Source organism: Elaeis guineensis, chromosome 15 (assembly GCF_000442705.2).
Source record: "Elaeis guineensis isolate ETL-2024a chromosome 15, EG11, whole genome shotgun sequence".
NCBI lineage: Eukaryota > Viridiplantae > Streptophyta > Magnoliopsida > Arecales > Arecaceae > Elaeis > Elaeis guineensis.
Genome location: NC_026007.2, coordinates 61,147,166 through 61,163,283, shown reverse-complemented (window position 1 = coordinate 61,163,283; position 16,118 = coordinate 61,147,166). Strand labels below are relative to the sequence as shown.

Genomic DNA, 16,118 nt, shown 5'->3' with positions numbered 1-16,118 from the left:
TTTCTCACACCCATCCATCTCCTTTCCCTTGCACTCTTGGCGGCTTAAATTACCATTCTCGTTTCCGTTTCTTACGTACCACCCGTCACTCAACTTGTCCTGTGCGGTCTCCTCCGACTGGTTCCAATACATTCGCTCCAGCTTTAACATAATGACCGTTATAACGTAAATAACGACAAATTTTTTTTTCATACAATACTAAAAATTATATATATATATATATATATATATATATATATATATATATATATATATATATCAAAACAAAGAAATTAAAAATGAAGAAAACAGGCACCAGATGCATTAGATGCTAAAAAAAGAGAAAGATGCGCAGGAATGGACGATCCAATCTAAAGGTCAATCAATAAAGTTGAACCAGCAAACCAATCCACTATTTGATTTGTCTCTCTAAAAACATGTTGGACATGGAAGAATTCAAGTTAGGAAATGAGGTGAAATATATCATATAGAAGTGGGGAAGAATTTCAATGATGCCAAACCTCAAAAATCTAAGAAACAATAGTAAAGGAATCATCCTCCAAAATAATTTTCATACAGTGCAATATAGAGATAGCATTGGAGAACCTTTCTCAAGCTATTTGGAGCTTGGCTTGTGGAACAGAAACTATGGGAAATTGTCATGAACCAGTTAAAAGGAGCCTTCCAATATGATCCTAAACTATAAAACCAGCATCATCAGCCTTATCTTTCATGGAACCATTAAAATTAAATTTTAAACACCCTATAGAGAGGAGATACCTAAGTTACTTGAATAGGAGAGATAAAGGGACTTCTAGAATCGCACCAGAGCCATGCGTTGTAGGGGCCTTCTATCGTGGTCTTCATGAATTTAGAAGGCAACTAAAAAGATAGATCAACAAGTTGAACTGGAATCGAAAGGTTATTAGAAGATCCTTTTATTCCTTGTTTTCCAAATAAGCTGAGCCGCATAAATAATAATAGATTAAAAGATACTCCACCTATCAACCACTACATCATATAATAACTGCAAACTAACAAAGAAATTGACATGTTCAAACCTCGTAGCGAGAAGTTGCTAAGCAGCTCTGACTGTACGACGATGAAGCAATACATGACTACCATCATTATATACACTATAATGATTATAATTATTTTTATGAACCTCAACTATACTCCTATGCATTAAAAGAGAATTACACAATAAACAATTCCAATCCAACTTCCACAGAAAAAAATGTGAACCCGTGGGATAGTAGCAAGACACCAAAGTGAACAGAAGAAAACTAGGTATTGTACTATCAGATCACTCGAGGCATTAAGTAATTATAAAAACCAACAGGCTTAACTTTAGCAGACCCCAATTTCAATCAAACCAACAAATCAGCAACAATAAGTACTTTTGGAATAGGAAGAGCCTTTATGGAACTTATTAGTTTTGGAGCAAAGTCTTCCTGTAATATTTCCTCATCCCACTCCTTACTGGAAGAAATAGACATTGATAGAGACGTACCATCCAGCTGCAAATCAGAATTAATGAGTGCAGATTTCTATAATAGAGATACGTTATTTGCGGTGCATGATATCATCAAAGGGTCCATTATTAGAGGATAATAACAGCATTGTTAGAGCATAACCAGCTGCAGCTGGTGGTCATGCAGGCCGGACCGCTCCAGCCCAGATTTGGATTCGGACTCCAATAATAATATTAATCGCTCCGGGGCTCTAATTGTTGCTGGTGATGGTGGGCAGATTAGTCCGTAAGGATCCCTGGGAATCCTAGCCAATTCTTGGCCATCTTTACTTTCTTCTCCGCCTCTATGGATAATGGCTTCATTGCCCCACAGAGCATTCCAAGAAACAAAACGATGAGCCATAATCCTAACCATAACATAACAATTTCTTGATCTCCAAGGTTTATGTGCCGTTAAACGTATACTCAATAAAATCAAAACAATAATCTATAATCATCTAAACAGTCATATATGCACATAGTGGCTTACCAACTTACTTATCAACTTATGCTTTAATATATTGCACTCCCTGCAGTTAACAAAATAGTACATGAGATAATTTACTTGTTCTCGCTATATTTTAAGGCCAAGTGTACAATTCACTTCTTTTTTTCCTTTTTTTCTTGTTTGCTTGGAACACTCCTTTTGTCTTGTCCAAGTGTACATTTGCTTCAAAATAAATTTTATTTAATTATATGCTTTCGATCTCCTTTTTCATGCTTGAAAGGCTAGAAATCCATCAGCTCTTCAAAAACCTCCATGCAATGACCCGGTAATCCCAACGCCACCACGATGCTCTTCCTCTCCTTCCAATGGCGAAGAAACAAAGCCACCTCCTTTTGTGGCAGATCGACCGAACCGGTTTGAATCGCGTTGCCCCATCCAAAATCCAAGCTGTTAAAATTCAACTGGGTCCATGTGGTCACCAGCAGCGTTGCTGACAGCGACGGTCTCGCCCGGGTTGTCTCGTAGTAATCGATCGCAGACCGGATGAACGCATTGTTTATCTCGTGGATCGCGGTCTGGACTAATTGGACCGCGAAAGATAGCGGCCGGTCCAAGAGCTCCTCGGCCTTACATAGGCAGCAGGCTAGAACGATCCCATTCCCAAAAAACCCAACCGGGAGGTGTGGCTCCAACCGGGTTCGGCCATCCACCGCGAACAACAACTTAGTGTCTTGGTGGCGGCTCATTTTCAAGGCCCTAGTTCTGGCCCGCCAGATCAGGCCCGTTAGCGCTACGAAGCTTGTGTAGCCCTCTATGGGCCCACCCTCCATGACCATTTGTTTCAGCCGGCCCAGCTTATCGGCATCGAAGATAAACGACCGGTGTTGGAGTGGTTCGGAGTTGTAGAGCTCGGTGAGATTGGAGACGTCTTCGATGTCGTCAAACTCGTGGTGAGGAAATTCGGGCTTGGGGGGCTGTCGAGCCCGTAGGATGGTCCGGTCCAAGAAGGGCGGGGTGGAGAGGGGGCGGCCGCGAGCGACCTCAGCCCATGAGCTGAGGAAATCCATGCACGAGAGCCCATCAACCATGCAGTGGTTCATGGCTAGGCCCAAGACAAAACTGCCACACTTGAACCTTGTTACCTGAAATGATCCAGAAACAAGAATCAGGATCTAAATGGATATAATATAAATGAACCTTATGTCACAGAAGCATGGGACAGCGGATGCGACACTGTTATTTTGATCAGCATGACAACAATAGAATTCACACAAAAATAGATGAATGATAAGTATATTATTTTGAATGGGTCTTCCCAGCATCTCTTGCTGTTATCAGTCTTATAATGGAGAAGAGATAAGCATGTTGAAGCCCCTTTTAAGCTCCTCCCATAATAAGCAACCAAAATCATGTATCAAGTCAGATATGGGTTGAGCCTATGTAGGGTTCCATAGTTTCTCATCACATAGGTGGTAGGACATTCGTTGTATATTTTGAGGCTTGTTGGACTTAACACAATTCAGGTTGGACCTATTAATATTTAAATGATAACTATTATAACAGTTGTTATATGTCCATCATAAAAGAAAAAGAGAAAACGTTGTGAAAAATAATAGTGTTATCTTTCCTTTCATTTTTTTTTAACAACAAATATTATTTTTTGGACCATACAATCACTTCTAAAAAAATAATTATTTTTTTTAAAAAGTTAATATTCTTCTTAGAAAATAGACAAGGAAAATATAATAGTAAGTACTTATGTTATTATAGACCGTTATAATGATCATAATATATTATAAAGCCCATTAATTAATATCACCTTCTATTATGTATATATAGATCATTATGTTGGGTGGGAGATTGTTATACTTACTGTTAGAATGGTTATAACAACATTATTTAAAACCTTCCATATAATTTTTTGCATGATTTAGAAAGAGGAATTATTGCTGGGAGGTTCAAAATCTTATTCTTGTAACAACTTTTCCACATGCTTATATGTTTATTAATAGCAAACAACGACTTGCTTTCAGTTGTACAATTTTTTTTTCCAGAATCCAATAAATGATTGTGCTTTCTCGTATGCTTCTTGTATTATTCCTGCCTCTTAATAAATTGTGTGCCTTAGCCTCCCTTTATCTCAAAAAAAAAAAAAAAAAAAAAAAAATCCAGTAAACGATTGTGATTTAATTGGAGGGTGGATGGTCCTTATTATACATGAGATCCAATTATCAAGGTAATATTGGTCTTTTGTGTCTTAACTACTTTTCAGACAGCCAGCTCTCTCTCTCTCTCGTAGGGAAGTTTAGAAAACTCATGGATCAAAACAAAAGAAAAAACCGGTTCGCCGAGGGTATTTCTTTTCATGAATCCTTCTTGTTTGGACAAAGTAGTACAGGATTTTAATTTAACTTCCTACGTTTTCTTGTTGGGATATTAATTATATGCCAACTTTTGGGTACGTACCACATATATACCAACCTCTTCTGCGCCCCCAGAAAAGGGAAACATAAACGTACAAGTTCTTACAGCCAACATACCTGAACCGTTAGGAGAGGCGTCTCCAAGAGGTTCTTAGCTCTTGGATCAATATAGACGAGCTTTCCAAGCTTCTCAGAATCCGGAGTGGAGATATCTCCTAATACTTCCATGGCACATTCAGCCACTGCCTCCACAAACGGCACTCCATGGCCATCACACTTAACGATCAGCTTACCCTCCGAGCTGATTGTGAGGCTTCCTGCAAGAGGGTAGAAATGGACCAGAATCTTGGCAAGAGCCTCCTTTATCACTCGGCCGGCATCCTCGCTGCCCCTCGTCTCGTTCGCCTTGAAGAGGTGCACCGATTTCATAATTACAGCAATGTTCTGGTCTAGGTTGGATAGGAAGTAGTACTCGTCGGCGGTTTCTTCGGCTGGATAGACGAACACCGGCTCCGATCTTGTTATGGTGATGGTGACTTCACTATTGCCATTTTGCTTCGCCATTTATCTGTTAACTTGGAACATGTAAAGAAAAACAATGTTTCAGGATGCTTGTTAGAGGAAGGGAACTAAAAGTCTTATATGTAGTGCTTGTATTTAATGATTAGCAAAGTGGATAGGTCAAGGGTTAAGGATTCCAAGGGTTTAGATGGAAAGCTTTATGAGGCCATATGAGTTTTGAACTGAAGGATGGAGCCAAAAGTATCAAAACGTGACAGATTCTGTTAGGGGATGTAATTGCACAGCAACCATCATGCTGCGTTCTCTGAATATATGTAGGAATTTTCTGCAACTGGGGTTAGTTCCTTAATAGAATTATACGTACACGTACATGCATGGGAGCAGTTGATATATATAGTTGTATTTTGCCAGTTTGATACTATAAGATAGGTTTGCAAGCTTCTAGGTCTCGACTCTCATAAAATTAACCCTACATGTCATGCATGCAATTTGAGCGGTACTAGAATTCCTAGTCCTATAAATTTATATATGCATTAGTTGAGACCATCATTATAGATTGTTAAGAGAAAGTCTTATTTTTCCCCCACCACGAGAAAAACACTTGGAAACGACAACAAGAATGTAACATGGAGCTTGCGGGAAATATAATCATGAACAAGTTTAATTTGATGCCATAATCTATCATTGATGGTAAGGATCCACGGGGAAAAGCTGAAATATGACACAAAAACAGGAGTTATCCATGCATATAATTCGAGCAAAGATCATCAGATGAGAAAAAATAATCTAATACTTCAAGCAAGAAAAGCCCTCAATTATTAGAATTCGTATACCCTCTTTAGTCTTCCACAGCCTTCCGGGTTTTGGCTTGCAATGTGGCTTTGCTGCCTATATATATAGTGGTTTCCGGGGAGTTGGTTAGGAGTCAGCATTCCAAATTAAAGCAATGGCATGGAATAATATCCAACGTCGCACAGCATGAACAGGGTGTAAAGAGGGAGGGTAGAGGGAGACAACGCTATCCGGGTCATGAGTTAATGCGTTTAGGTATCAGTTGCAAGTGGTTTCACGTCGTCTCGTATGGAAAACATTTGCCGCTTTGGTACGTATCTCTTAGCATGTGGTTGTTTGATCTCTCTTTTATTTATTTAGTTATTTATTTAATTTGGATGGCCACAGACTAGGAGAGCTTGTGTGGGATTTCCTGGACCATTTAGAGTGTCCGGTTATGGAGATTAATTATTAAAAATCATGAATCTAGAAAAATAATTGCCGAGGAAGAATAAATTTGGTCATATTTGATTGGTGAGAAATACGATTAGTATATTAGAAAATATCATAAAATATCATGAAATATTTTCAGCAAATATTAGAGAATATCATGAAATATGAGAAAATATTAAAGAGATTTTCAGCTAATATACTATATTAGAAAATATTAGAGGAAAGATCTTTTAGCTAATATGCCATATCAGAGAGTATCGAAGAGATTTATGATGTTTTATATATTTCTTGCTTCCGATTCAAATTGTTATCTATAAGTAAAATCACCAGAACACTCAATTGTTCTATCATATTTTTTCTATATACAAGTGTATAAAGATCTAGAAAACGAGAATCCCATGTTTCAGTACAAGAAATAAGCAGAATCAGGATTCCATGATCTTAACGCGCAAGATACATATTGCAGAATCTCTCTGAGACTCGGTACATTAGATAAAAAATACTGATTTTATCATCTATTTAGTAGTATTTTTGATTTTATAGTCATAAAGCTTAATTATCTAAGTTATATTCATAATTATATTCATATTTTCAGTATTTGAATTGTATCCGTATTTACTTCAAATGAATATAGATATGAATTTTCTACATCCAAATAATATCCATATCCATATTTGTATTCGTCAAATAAAATAAGTATAGATATAGATATGCTGGTATCCGATATATATATATATATGATCCGGTTCCGGTCCTATCTCCAACCAAATGATTGTTGACAGGATTTAGACTTGAAGCTATATCTTTTTCTAAAAAAAAAAGGGTCAGATACTTTTGGTTTATTCCATGGCGCTTTTGCAACATGAATTTGTTCGAGTAGTCAATAGTGGCATCAATTCCTTTGTCTGACAAAGTGCCACGCACCTCGCATAGGCCAATTAGTCGGCAAGAACACGGAACAGACCACTTTCACATGCATCAGCGCTCAACACTAATTAAGTTGCGCATGTTCTTTCATTCCTGGTTCAACATTCGAAACGAGTAGAGTAATTAATCCTTTTACAATTAATTATCTCTACTGTAAGTAATGAAAAAGTTTAAAATCCAACATTAGCATCTTCCACATTATTGTTATCATTGTCATCACCATTATTGTTTTATGTGGCTCATGCAAGGATAAAAATTTTGGATAACAGACGGACTTAAATGTCCAAACTTTGGAGTGTTGTAGCTGAGTGACTACAAGTTTTCTATTCTTTTACGAGTATTTATATTATGAATAATGGAAGAGCTTGAAGTCCAACATTAGCATCTTTCACATTATTGTTATTATTATTGTCATTAACATTATTTTATGTAGCTTATAGAAAAACAAGAATTTTGGATTAGTAGCAGATGGACTATAATATCCAAACCTTGAAGTGTTGTAGTTGAATGGCTACTTGGGTACAAGTTTTCGATCCTTTTACAATGATCTCTACTATAAATAATGGAAAAGCTTGAAGTCCAAGTTTAGCATCTTTCACATTATTGTTATTGTTGTTGTCATCGTCATTGTTTTACGTGGCTCATGGAAGGACAAGAATTTGGGATAAGTAGCAGATAGATTTTAGTGTTCAAACTTCAAAGTGTTGTAGTTGAGTGGCTATAAGTTTTGCATCGTTTGCAATTATCTCTATTATAAATAATGGAAGAGTTTGAAGTCCAACATTAACATCTTTCACATTATTGCTATTATTGTTGTCATCATCATTTCTTTATGTAGCTCGTAGAAAAACAAAACTTTTGGATAAGTAGCAGGTGGATTTTAATGTCCAAACTTTGAAGTGTTATAGTTGGCTGGCTATTGATTACAAGTTTTTTATCCTTTTACAATAATCTCTACTAAAAATAAAGGAAAAGTTTGAAGTCCAACATTAGCATCTTTCATATTATTGTTATTATTGTTGTCATCATCATTATTTTACGTGACTCATAGAAAGACAAGAATTTTGGATAAGCGGTAGATGGATTTTAATTTTCAAATTTTAATAGATTTTAATTTCCAAGCTTCAAAGTGTTGCACATGAGTAGCTACAATTTCGAAAACTAGGGTTCTAGTCACATGCAAACATGCCTTGGGCACATAAAATTCTATGCTCCTAAATGCGGAATTAACAATTATATATTGTATTTGAAATCTTCCATCGGTGATTCAAGCCATGTGTTGCTGTGTTTGGTCCTTATGTAGCTAGGTTTGGTCGGAGGGCAATAACTGAGAGCTTTTTAATAATTTCTTATTATAGATTGATAAATAGCTATCATAAATTTTTTCTTCATAAGGATTATTTATCATATTTCTCCCCAGATTAATTTAAATTTATTCAGACTTGAAGTTTAAAGAGTATAATTGAAAATATAATTAATATTTTTTAAATATAGATATTTATTTTATGTGATTTTATCTTAATGCGAGTAATCTCTTTTTATCTCAGGGAAGTCATGATAGTTCAAGAAAGGTATGTTTTAATTTTTTTTATTATATGATCTAGTACCATATTTTAAGAGTTCTAAAAAAGTGGCCGGAGCATGATATGGTCTGTAACATAACGTTAGATGATACTAAAAAGAACTTGAAAAAAAAATTCTAATGATCAACCTATTTAAATCAGAGAAATTACTAGATGGATAAACCCATAGATCAGTCTAATAGCCACTTGCTGCTAGAGATGTTAATACGTTGGATTTAATTTAGTTAGTGAAAAAATTGAAATCAAAATTGAAATTTACCATCATCTTGGAAATCGAACGATTTTTGAAATAAAAATCCACAAACATCGTTAAAAAATTTTAAAATTAAAATCAAAAGCAAAAAATCTTTTTATTTATTTTAAAATTTTCATATATAAATAATCGAATTTAAAATATCATCTATAATGTTCCTAATGTAATAAATAATCTAAACAAATTTATAATGAAAAATTTTAAATTTATACAAATTATAATAAATATTATGGATATTAAATATTGGATATGTCCCATTTTGATTTCGGATTCGGTCCCGGATAGAGTACCGGATGCGGATTGAAAGATCATTAGAATCAGAACCGAAATCTTAGTCAGATTGATCATCCAAAATATTTTATTAATATCAGATAAAATATTCGGTTACCCATCCTTTGGATATTCTTGCTGGCCACGTTATCTTCTTTGTGTCTGCGCTATTCAAGATGGGCGCCACTCGACCACCCAACCAAGCGACGTGCTTGTACGATCGGCGCATGAATAATTGTTGCTTTTGAGCGGTACTGCAGCGACTGGCGAATTCTGATGGCTATTGGCGACCAGATTTGCTCCAAGCGGTTGTCTTGTGGACCATCATTTATTAGTGAAAGGGATTTTGATATGAATGGCGGCTACTGCTTAGCTATGGCTAATAGCCAGAAAGGCACCACGCCATCAGATGGATGCAGTGCAATTACTGAATCTTCTTTAAATTTTTCCCCAAAAAATGGATGGGCGACCCACAACATCATGTGACTTGTTAGCACGTACATTGGCAACACATGTGAGGTAGTTCAGCGCGTCATCGTACCAAAATCCTGCCCCAAAATAATGATAAACAAAAAGGAGATCAAATGTTGACTACTTTTATGCTGTCTGGTATATAGTTGATATATCTCAAGATCCATCATAGCCGAAAATGATAGAGTAACAAATGGAAACTCCCCTGATGAACTAGTCAAAGCCTATCATATGCCGACCCAGAGATGTACGAAAAGTTCTTCAAATTTTAAATTTTTATCTCTATTGACGATAATTCGACCATGATCATGAACAGCTTTCCTAAGCATATAATGAATTTGCAACATGCATGGAGCAAAATGTGGGGGCGATCTTCAAGACATGCGATCAGTTGTTAAAAACAATTGATCAACATGCTCGAACTCTTTGGCAAAAAGCACTAACTCTTGCCTATATAAATTTTTCTTGAGAGAACCTCTAAATAAGTGCTCTCAAGTCTTTTGACACCTTTGCACTATCATTCTGCCACTCTCACAATACTTGTTGGAACACAATTGGACATAGTCTAAAAAAACTAACAAACTTACTTATTTTTTTTATAGAAAATAAAATAATTCAACTTATAGAAGATTGCTAAACCAAAAATTGAAATGCAATCGGAAGTGTGTGTAGTACTATCCTAAGATATATTTTCGTCCTTCGTGAAAGAACCACTGAAAAGACCACCCCAAGATACGATCAGTATCCTTTGCCTACGAGTACGATCATAGAGGAAGTTGATGAAGGCTCTTTCAACATCCAGAAAGAGAAGAAGAAAAATTGAGAAGAGCAATAAAAGAATTAGTTGAAAAATAAAAAAGAAGAAATGGTTGAGCTTTTTGGATTGCCTGTTGGGTTAAGAACTCTAGAGACATTTTAATAGCCATCAGATTCTAAATGTCGGCCCCAATGTTCCAAAATTAAATAGGCCAAATTAAAACCTCAATGTTTAAAAGGATTAAAAGCCCGATGATTAAAGCCCAACATTCTGAAAACGTTAAAAGAATTAAAAGCTCACAACATTCAGAAACATAAAAGCCAACGTTTAAAACATTTAAAGCCTAACATTCAAAACATATTAAAAATAAAATAAAAAGATTAAAATAAAGATTTTGAGTTGGCATGGTGCTAAACCCACACCTGCACTCACACCCCCACCCCCCCTTGACTTGACTCGATCCAGCCTAGTTCGGTTCGGTTCGATTCGCATGCACGCATATTAAAAATTTTTCTTCAAACCTTCTTAAACGCCTCTAAGGGCTTAGCCAAATCCTTTTCATATATAAAGAGTAAAAGAAGTCTTTCCACTCCTAATATGACACTAAAAGATCTAAAAAAATAAAATAAAAATATATTTAGAGAGAATCTAATTGAAAATTTTGAGTTTCAAATTTTGAATTTTCCACCAATAATCCCCCACAAAACTTAAAATTTTTCAAATAATATTAAAATAGAATAATCCAAAGTCCTGGGTGCTTATATACTATGTAATGAGTAATGTGACTTAATCTTATTTAGCATGAATAATTTTCATCTGAAGGAAACGAAATGAACCACACCTTGAACTACGTTCTTTTGATCCAAATTTCAACTACCACATGCATAGTACATAGTTTCTTCATCACTAGTCTGTGCATTAGTGACCCTACATAAGTATCTTGATTTTTCACAAGAGTTGCTAGAGATTGCCTAAATCTCATATCTACGGTCATGTACGGATACTCTTACATAGATGAGCCCCTCCAGGGATATATGTAGAGATACATCTCATAAAAAATACTACATCAAATTTTATTCAAAGCTACAGCTCTTTCTAACCACTACATAAGAGCACTAAATACTATAGGGATGGAATGGAGTCTATGATTCTTATATCAAATAAATCACATGTGCTCTTTGACCAATCAATTAGCTTGTTATTACCACATTAAACCTCCTTTAAGGGATCTCCTATTACAGAGATTGAGTTCCTATGATTAGAAAGTCTTTTATCGACAAAGTTTTATCCCACTCGATGTCTCAAGAACTTTAGTCCTATTTAAGCCTTTAGTAAGGTAGTCAGCAAGAGTTTGATCAGATTTTACAAAATTTAATACTATTATATCATGCTTTAATTTTGTTGCCAGCTAATAGACTTTTGTCTTAACTTTGTATGTCCATTAGTTTTAGAATTTACGATTTTTTTTTACAAAAATCAATTGCAGCTCTAGAATTATAGTGAATTGATATGGGAGGAATGGGAGTTTATACCAAAGGAATAAACGACAATAAATTTTTAAGCCACTCAGATTCTAAGGATGTAATATCAAGGGCTATTAATTCTACCTCCATGGTACTTCTAGCTATTATAATTTGCTTTGCAGATTGTCAAGAAATAGCACTACCACCAAAAGTAAAGATATATCTAAAAGTTGACTTAATATCTAAAGAATCAGATATTCAGTTAGCATCATTATACCCCTCAAGTATAGCTGGGCATCCAATAAATCTAAGTTCATAAGAAATGGTACTTTTAAGATACCAAAAGATTTTTTCTAATGCAATCCAGTAAGATATACTAAGGTTACTGGTGTACCTACTTAATCTAGAAATAATATAAGCTATATCAGGTCTAGTTCTATTAACTAGATATAATAGTGACCTAATGATTTGAGAATATTTTTCTTGATTTATAGAGTTATCAGTATTTTTTACTAATTGAATACTAGGATCATATGGTATAGATAAAGAAGAATTATCAAAATATCCAAACTTATTTAAGATCATTTGGATATAATGAGATTGAGTTAGACAATAGAAGTTCAAAGATTTATTAATCTTCATACCTAAAATTACATCAGCTTGACCAAGATCTTTCATGTTAAAATAATTTGATAGCAAAGATATAATATCATTAATTAAATCAATATCTGATGCTAGTATGAGAATATCATCTACATATAGATAAAGAAAAACACATCGATCATCAAATTTTTTATAATATAAATAATTGTCAAAGTCATTGATTTGAAAATCACTAGAAAGAATAACATTATCAAATTTTTCATGCTATTGCTTAGGTGCTTGTTTTAATCCACATAATGACCTAACTAGCTTACATACTTTATTTTCTTGACCAAGCACAAAAAAATCTTCAAATTATCTCTTATAAATCTCTTCTTCTAGATCACCATGAAGAAAAGCAGTTTTGACATTCATTTTGATGAACAATAAGTTTATGAATAGAACCCAGAGCAAGAAGAACTCGAATAGTGGAGATATGAGCAATAGGAGAGTATGTGTCAAAGAAATTAAATCCAGATTTTTGTCTAAATTCTTGAGCTACAAGTCGAGCCTTGTACCTTTCTACAAATCCATCTACCCTAAGTTTTTTCTTGAAAATCCACTTACATCCTAGAGATTTGCTTTCAGGAGGTAAATCAGTAAGAATTTAAGTATTATTTTCAATGATCTATTCTATTGTACTATTTCTTGTCTCCTTCCAAAAAGGAGCTTTAAGAGAACTCATAGCATCTTGATAGGTTGTAAGTATTGCCATCAAGGGAATATCCTGCAAAGACAACATCTACAATTTTAGATCCAATCTTTTTTCTTTTAGGTTCAGAAATTCCTACCTTTGCTAGACACCCTCACACTCGGAAGTAACTAAGCCTAGGCATATTTCCCTTCCAAAGTTCATATGGAGTTTTCTCATTATCCTTAAATGGAATTCTATTTGAGATAAAATAGGCTGATAGAAGAGCTTTCTCCTATAAGTTTTGAGATACACTAAAACTTATAATCATGGTATTAATCAGATCCAGTAGAGTTCGATTCTTATGTTTAGCCACACCATTAGATTGAGGTGAATAAAGGACTGTGACTTTATGAATTCTTTCATGCTTTTCACAGAAAAAAATAAACTCATTTGAAGTATATTCACCTCCTCTATATCTGACCTTATTACCTAAATCTTTTTCTCTTGTTGATTTTCAGCTTCAGCTTTATAAACTTGAAATTTATTAAATACTTCATCTTTGGTCTTTAAGAAATAGATGTAACAATATTTGAAAAAATCATCTATGTAAGTTACAAAATGTCGACTTCCACCTTTTGTTGGTCCCTTGTTTCAATCACATACATCACTATGGACAAGTTCTAACTTTTGGATATTCCTAATTGAGATTGATTTAAAAGATTTTATAGGTTATTTAGATTGTGCACAGATTTCATATTTACTATGATCAATTTTAATCTTAGGGATTAAATTTAAATTAGATATTTTTATGATTGATCTATGATTACATGACCTAACCTACCATGCCACACATCATAAGATTCAGTATTCATCAGATGAGATTGATTAAAGGATAAGAAAAAATTTTCATTAATTGAAAGAGGTAATATATTAATTTTAAAAAGACTCTTAGATACAAAATCTTTTTCAAAAAATATTTCTCCTTTGAAAATTTATCTGCTATAGGGAAAGATCTGCCTTATCCTTCAAAAGGATCTTCTTCTTTTAATTCAGACTCTATTGTTGGTAAAAAATTTAAATTTTGGAAACTCAAAATTTTCAATTGGATTCCCTCCAAATATATTTCCACTTTATTTTTTAGATCTTTTAGTCCCGCATCGGGGGTGAGAAGATTTCTTTTACTTTTTATACGTGAAAAGGGTTTGGCTAAGCTCTTAGGGGTATTTAAGAAGGTTTAAAGAAAAATCTTTAATATGCGTACGTGTGAATCGAAACGGGCCAGGCCGAGGTGGGGCATGGATGCGGGTGCAGGTTTAGCACCATGCTAACCCAAAATCTTTATTCTAATCTTTTTATTTTATTTTTAATATTTTTTGAACATTAGGTAAATGTTTTTAAGTGTTGGCTTTTATGCCTCTCATCAAACCTTAGGACATTCTTAGGAGCTTTTAATCCTTTTAACATTTTCAGAACGTTGGGCTTTAACCGTCAGACTTTTAGTCTTTTTAAATATTGAGATTTTAATTTGGGCTATTTAATTTTTGAACATTAGGCTGGCCCAATATTCAGAATCTGGTGGCTATAAAAAGGCCTCTAGAGTCTCTAACCCAGCTGGCGATCTGAAAAGCTCAACCATTTCTTCTTTTTAATTTTTCAAGCAATTCTTCTATTGCTCTTCTCAATTTTTCTTCTTCTTTTTATGAGTGCTGAAAGTGCCTTCATTAACCGCTTTTACGATCGTGCTCATAGGCTTAGAATACCAGTCGTATCTTGAGGTGGTCTTTTCTATGGTTCCTACATGAAGGGCAGAAATATACCTTAGGATAGTACTGCACATGCTTCCGATTGCATTTCAATTTTTGGTTTAGCAATCTTCTGTAAGTTGAATTATTTTATTTTCTATAAAGAAAATAAGTAACACTACAAAAAAAGAGTATTTTTACAATAGAATTATTTGCGATACAAATATTTTTATCCCCACTAATTATATTTATGATGAAAAATAAAATTGATCACACGTAATAAAATATATATGATGAAAATAATTTTTCATCATAAATAGTTGCCTATCAGCGATGAAAAATTATTCCATCGTAAATACATATTATTTACGATGAATATTTTCATCATAAATAATACATCATTTATTTTAATTTTAAATTTTTAAATATTCGTGATAAAAATATTTTCATCGTAAATAATTTAAGTATTTATGATGAAAAATATTTTTTCATCGACAAAATATTTTTTCATATAAAATTGAAAGCAGAAAATTGAAAATATTAATATTTTTATCTATTTTAAAATTTTCATATATAAATAATTGAATTTAAAATATCATCCATAATTTTCTTAATGTAATATATTATCTAAACAAATTTATTATAAAAAATTTTAAATTTATACAAATTATAATAGATGTTATGGATATTAAATATTGGATATGTCCCGTTTTGATTTCGGATTCGGTCCCGGATAGAGTACCGGATGCGGATTGCAAGATCATTAGAATCAGAACCGAAATCTTAGTCAGACAATTTTTAACTATTAAATTGATCATCCAAAATATTTTTATTAATATCAGATAAAATATTCGGTTACCCATCCTTTGGATATTCTTGCTGGCCACGTTATCTTCTTTGTGTCTGCGCTATTCAAGATAGGCGCCACTCGACCACCCAACTAACCTCTGTCCTTGTACGATCGGCGCATGAATAATTGTTGCTTTGAGCGGTACTGCAGCGGCTGGTGAACTCTGATGGCTATTGGCGACCAGATTTGCTCCAAGCGGTTGTCTTTTGGACCATCCTTTATTAGTGAAAGGGATTTTGATATGAATGGCGGCTACTGCTTAGCTATGGCTAATAGCCAGAAAGGCACAACGCCATCAGATTGGATGCAGTGCAATTACTGAATCTTCTTTAAATTTTTCCCCAAAAAATGGATGGGCGACCCACAACATGTGACTTGTTAGCACGTACATTGGCAACACATGTGAGGTAGTTCAGC

The 16,118-nt window shown here is 34.2% G+C and overlaps 1 protein-coding gene across 7 annotated transcripts; it reads right to left on the bottom strand.

The window, feature by feature from the left end:
• Positions 1–1,986: 1,986 nt before the first annotated feature.
• On the bottom strand, positions 1,987–5,839 carry LOC105058127 (omega-hydroxypalmitate O-feruloyl transferase). 7 transcript variants are annotated; one of them, XM_010940932.3, is made up of 4 exons: positions 5,719–5,737; positions 5,473–5,596; positions 4,481–4,938; positions 1,987–3,082 (listed from the first exon to the last, which is right to left on the bottom strand). In XM_010940932.3, the coding sequence occupies exons 3-4, from the start codon at positions 4,925–4,927 to the stop codon at positions 2,222–2,224; spliced, it is 1,308 nt and encodes a 435-aa protein (XP_010939234.1). In that variant the 5' UTR covers positions 4,928–4,938; positions 5,473–5,596; positions 5,719–5,737; the 3' UTR covers positions 1,987–2,221. The 7 variants fall into 7 exon arrangements, with proteins under 7 accessions (XP_010939234.1, XP_010939236.1, XP_010939235.1 ...); XM_010940934.3 differs by having other exon boundaries at positions 4,481–4,931; XM_010940933.4 differs by lacking the exon at positions 5,473–5,596 and having other exon boundaries at positions 4,481–4,931; positions 5,719–5,839.
• Between the last annotated feature and the right edge of the window lie 10,279 nt (positions 5,840–16,118).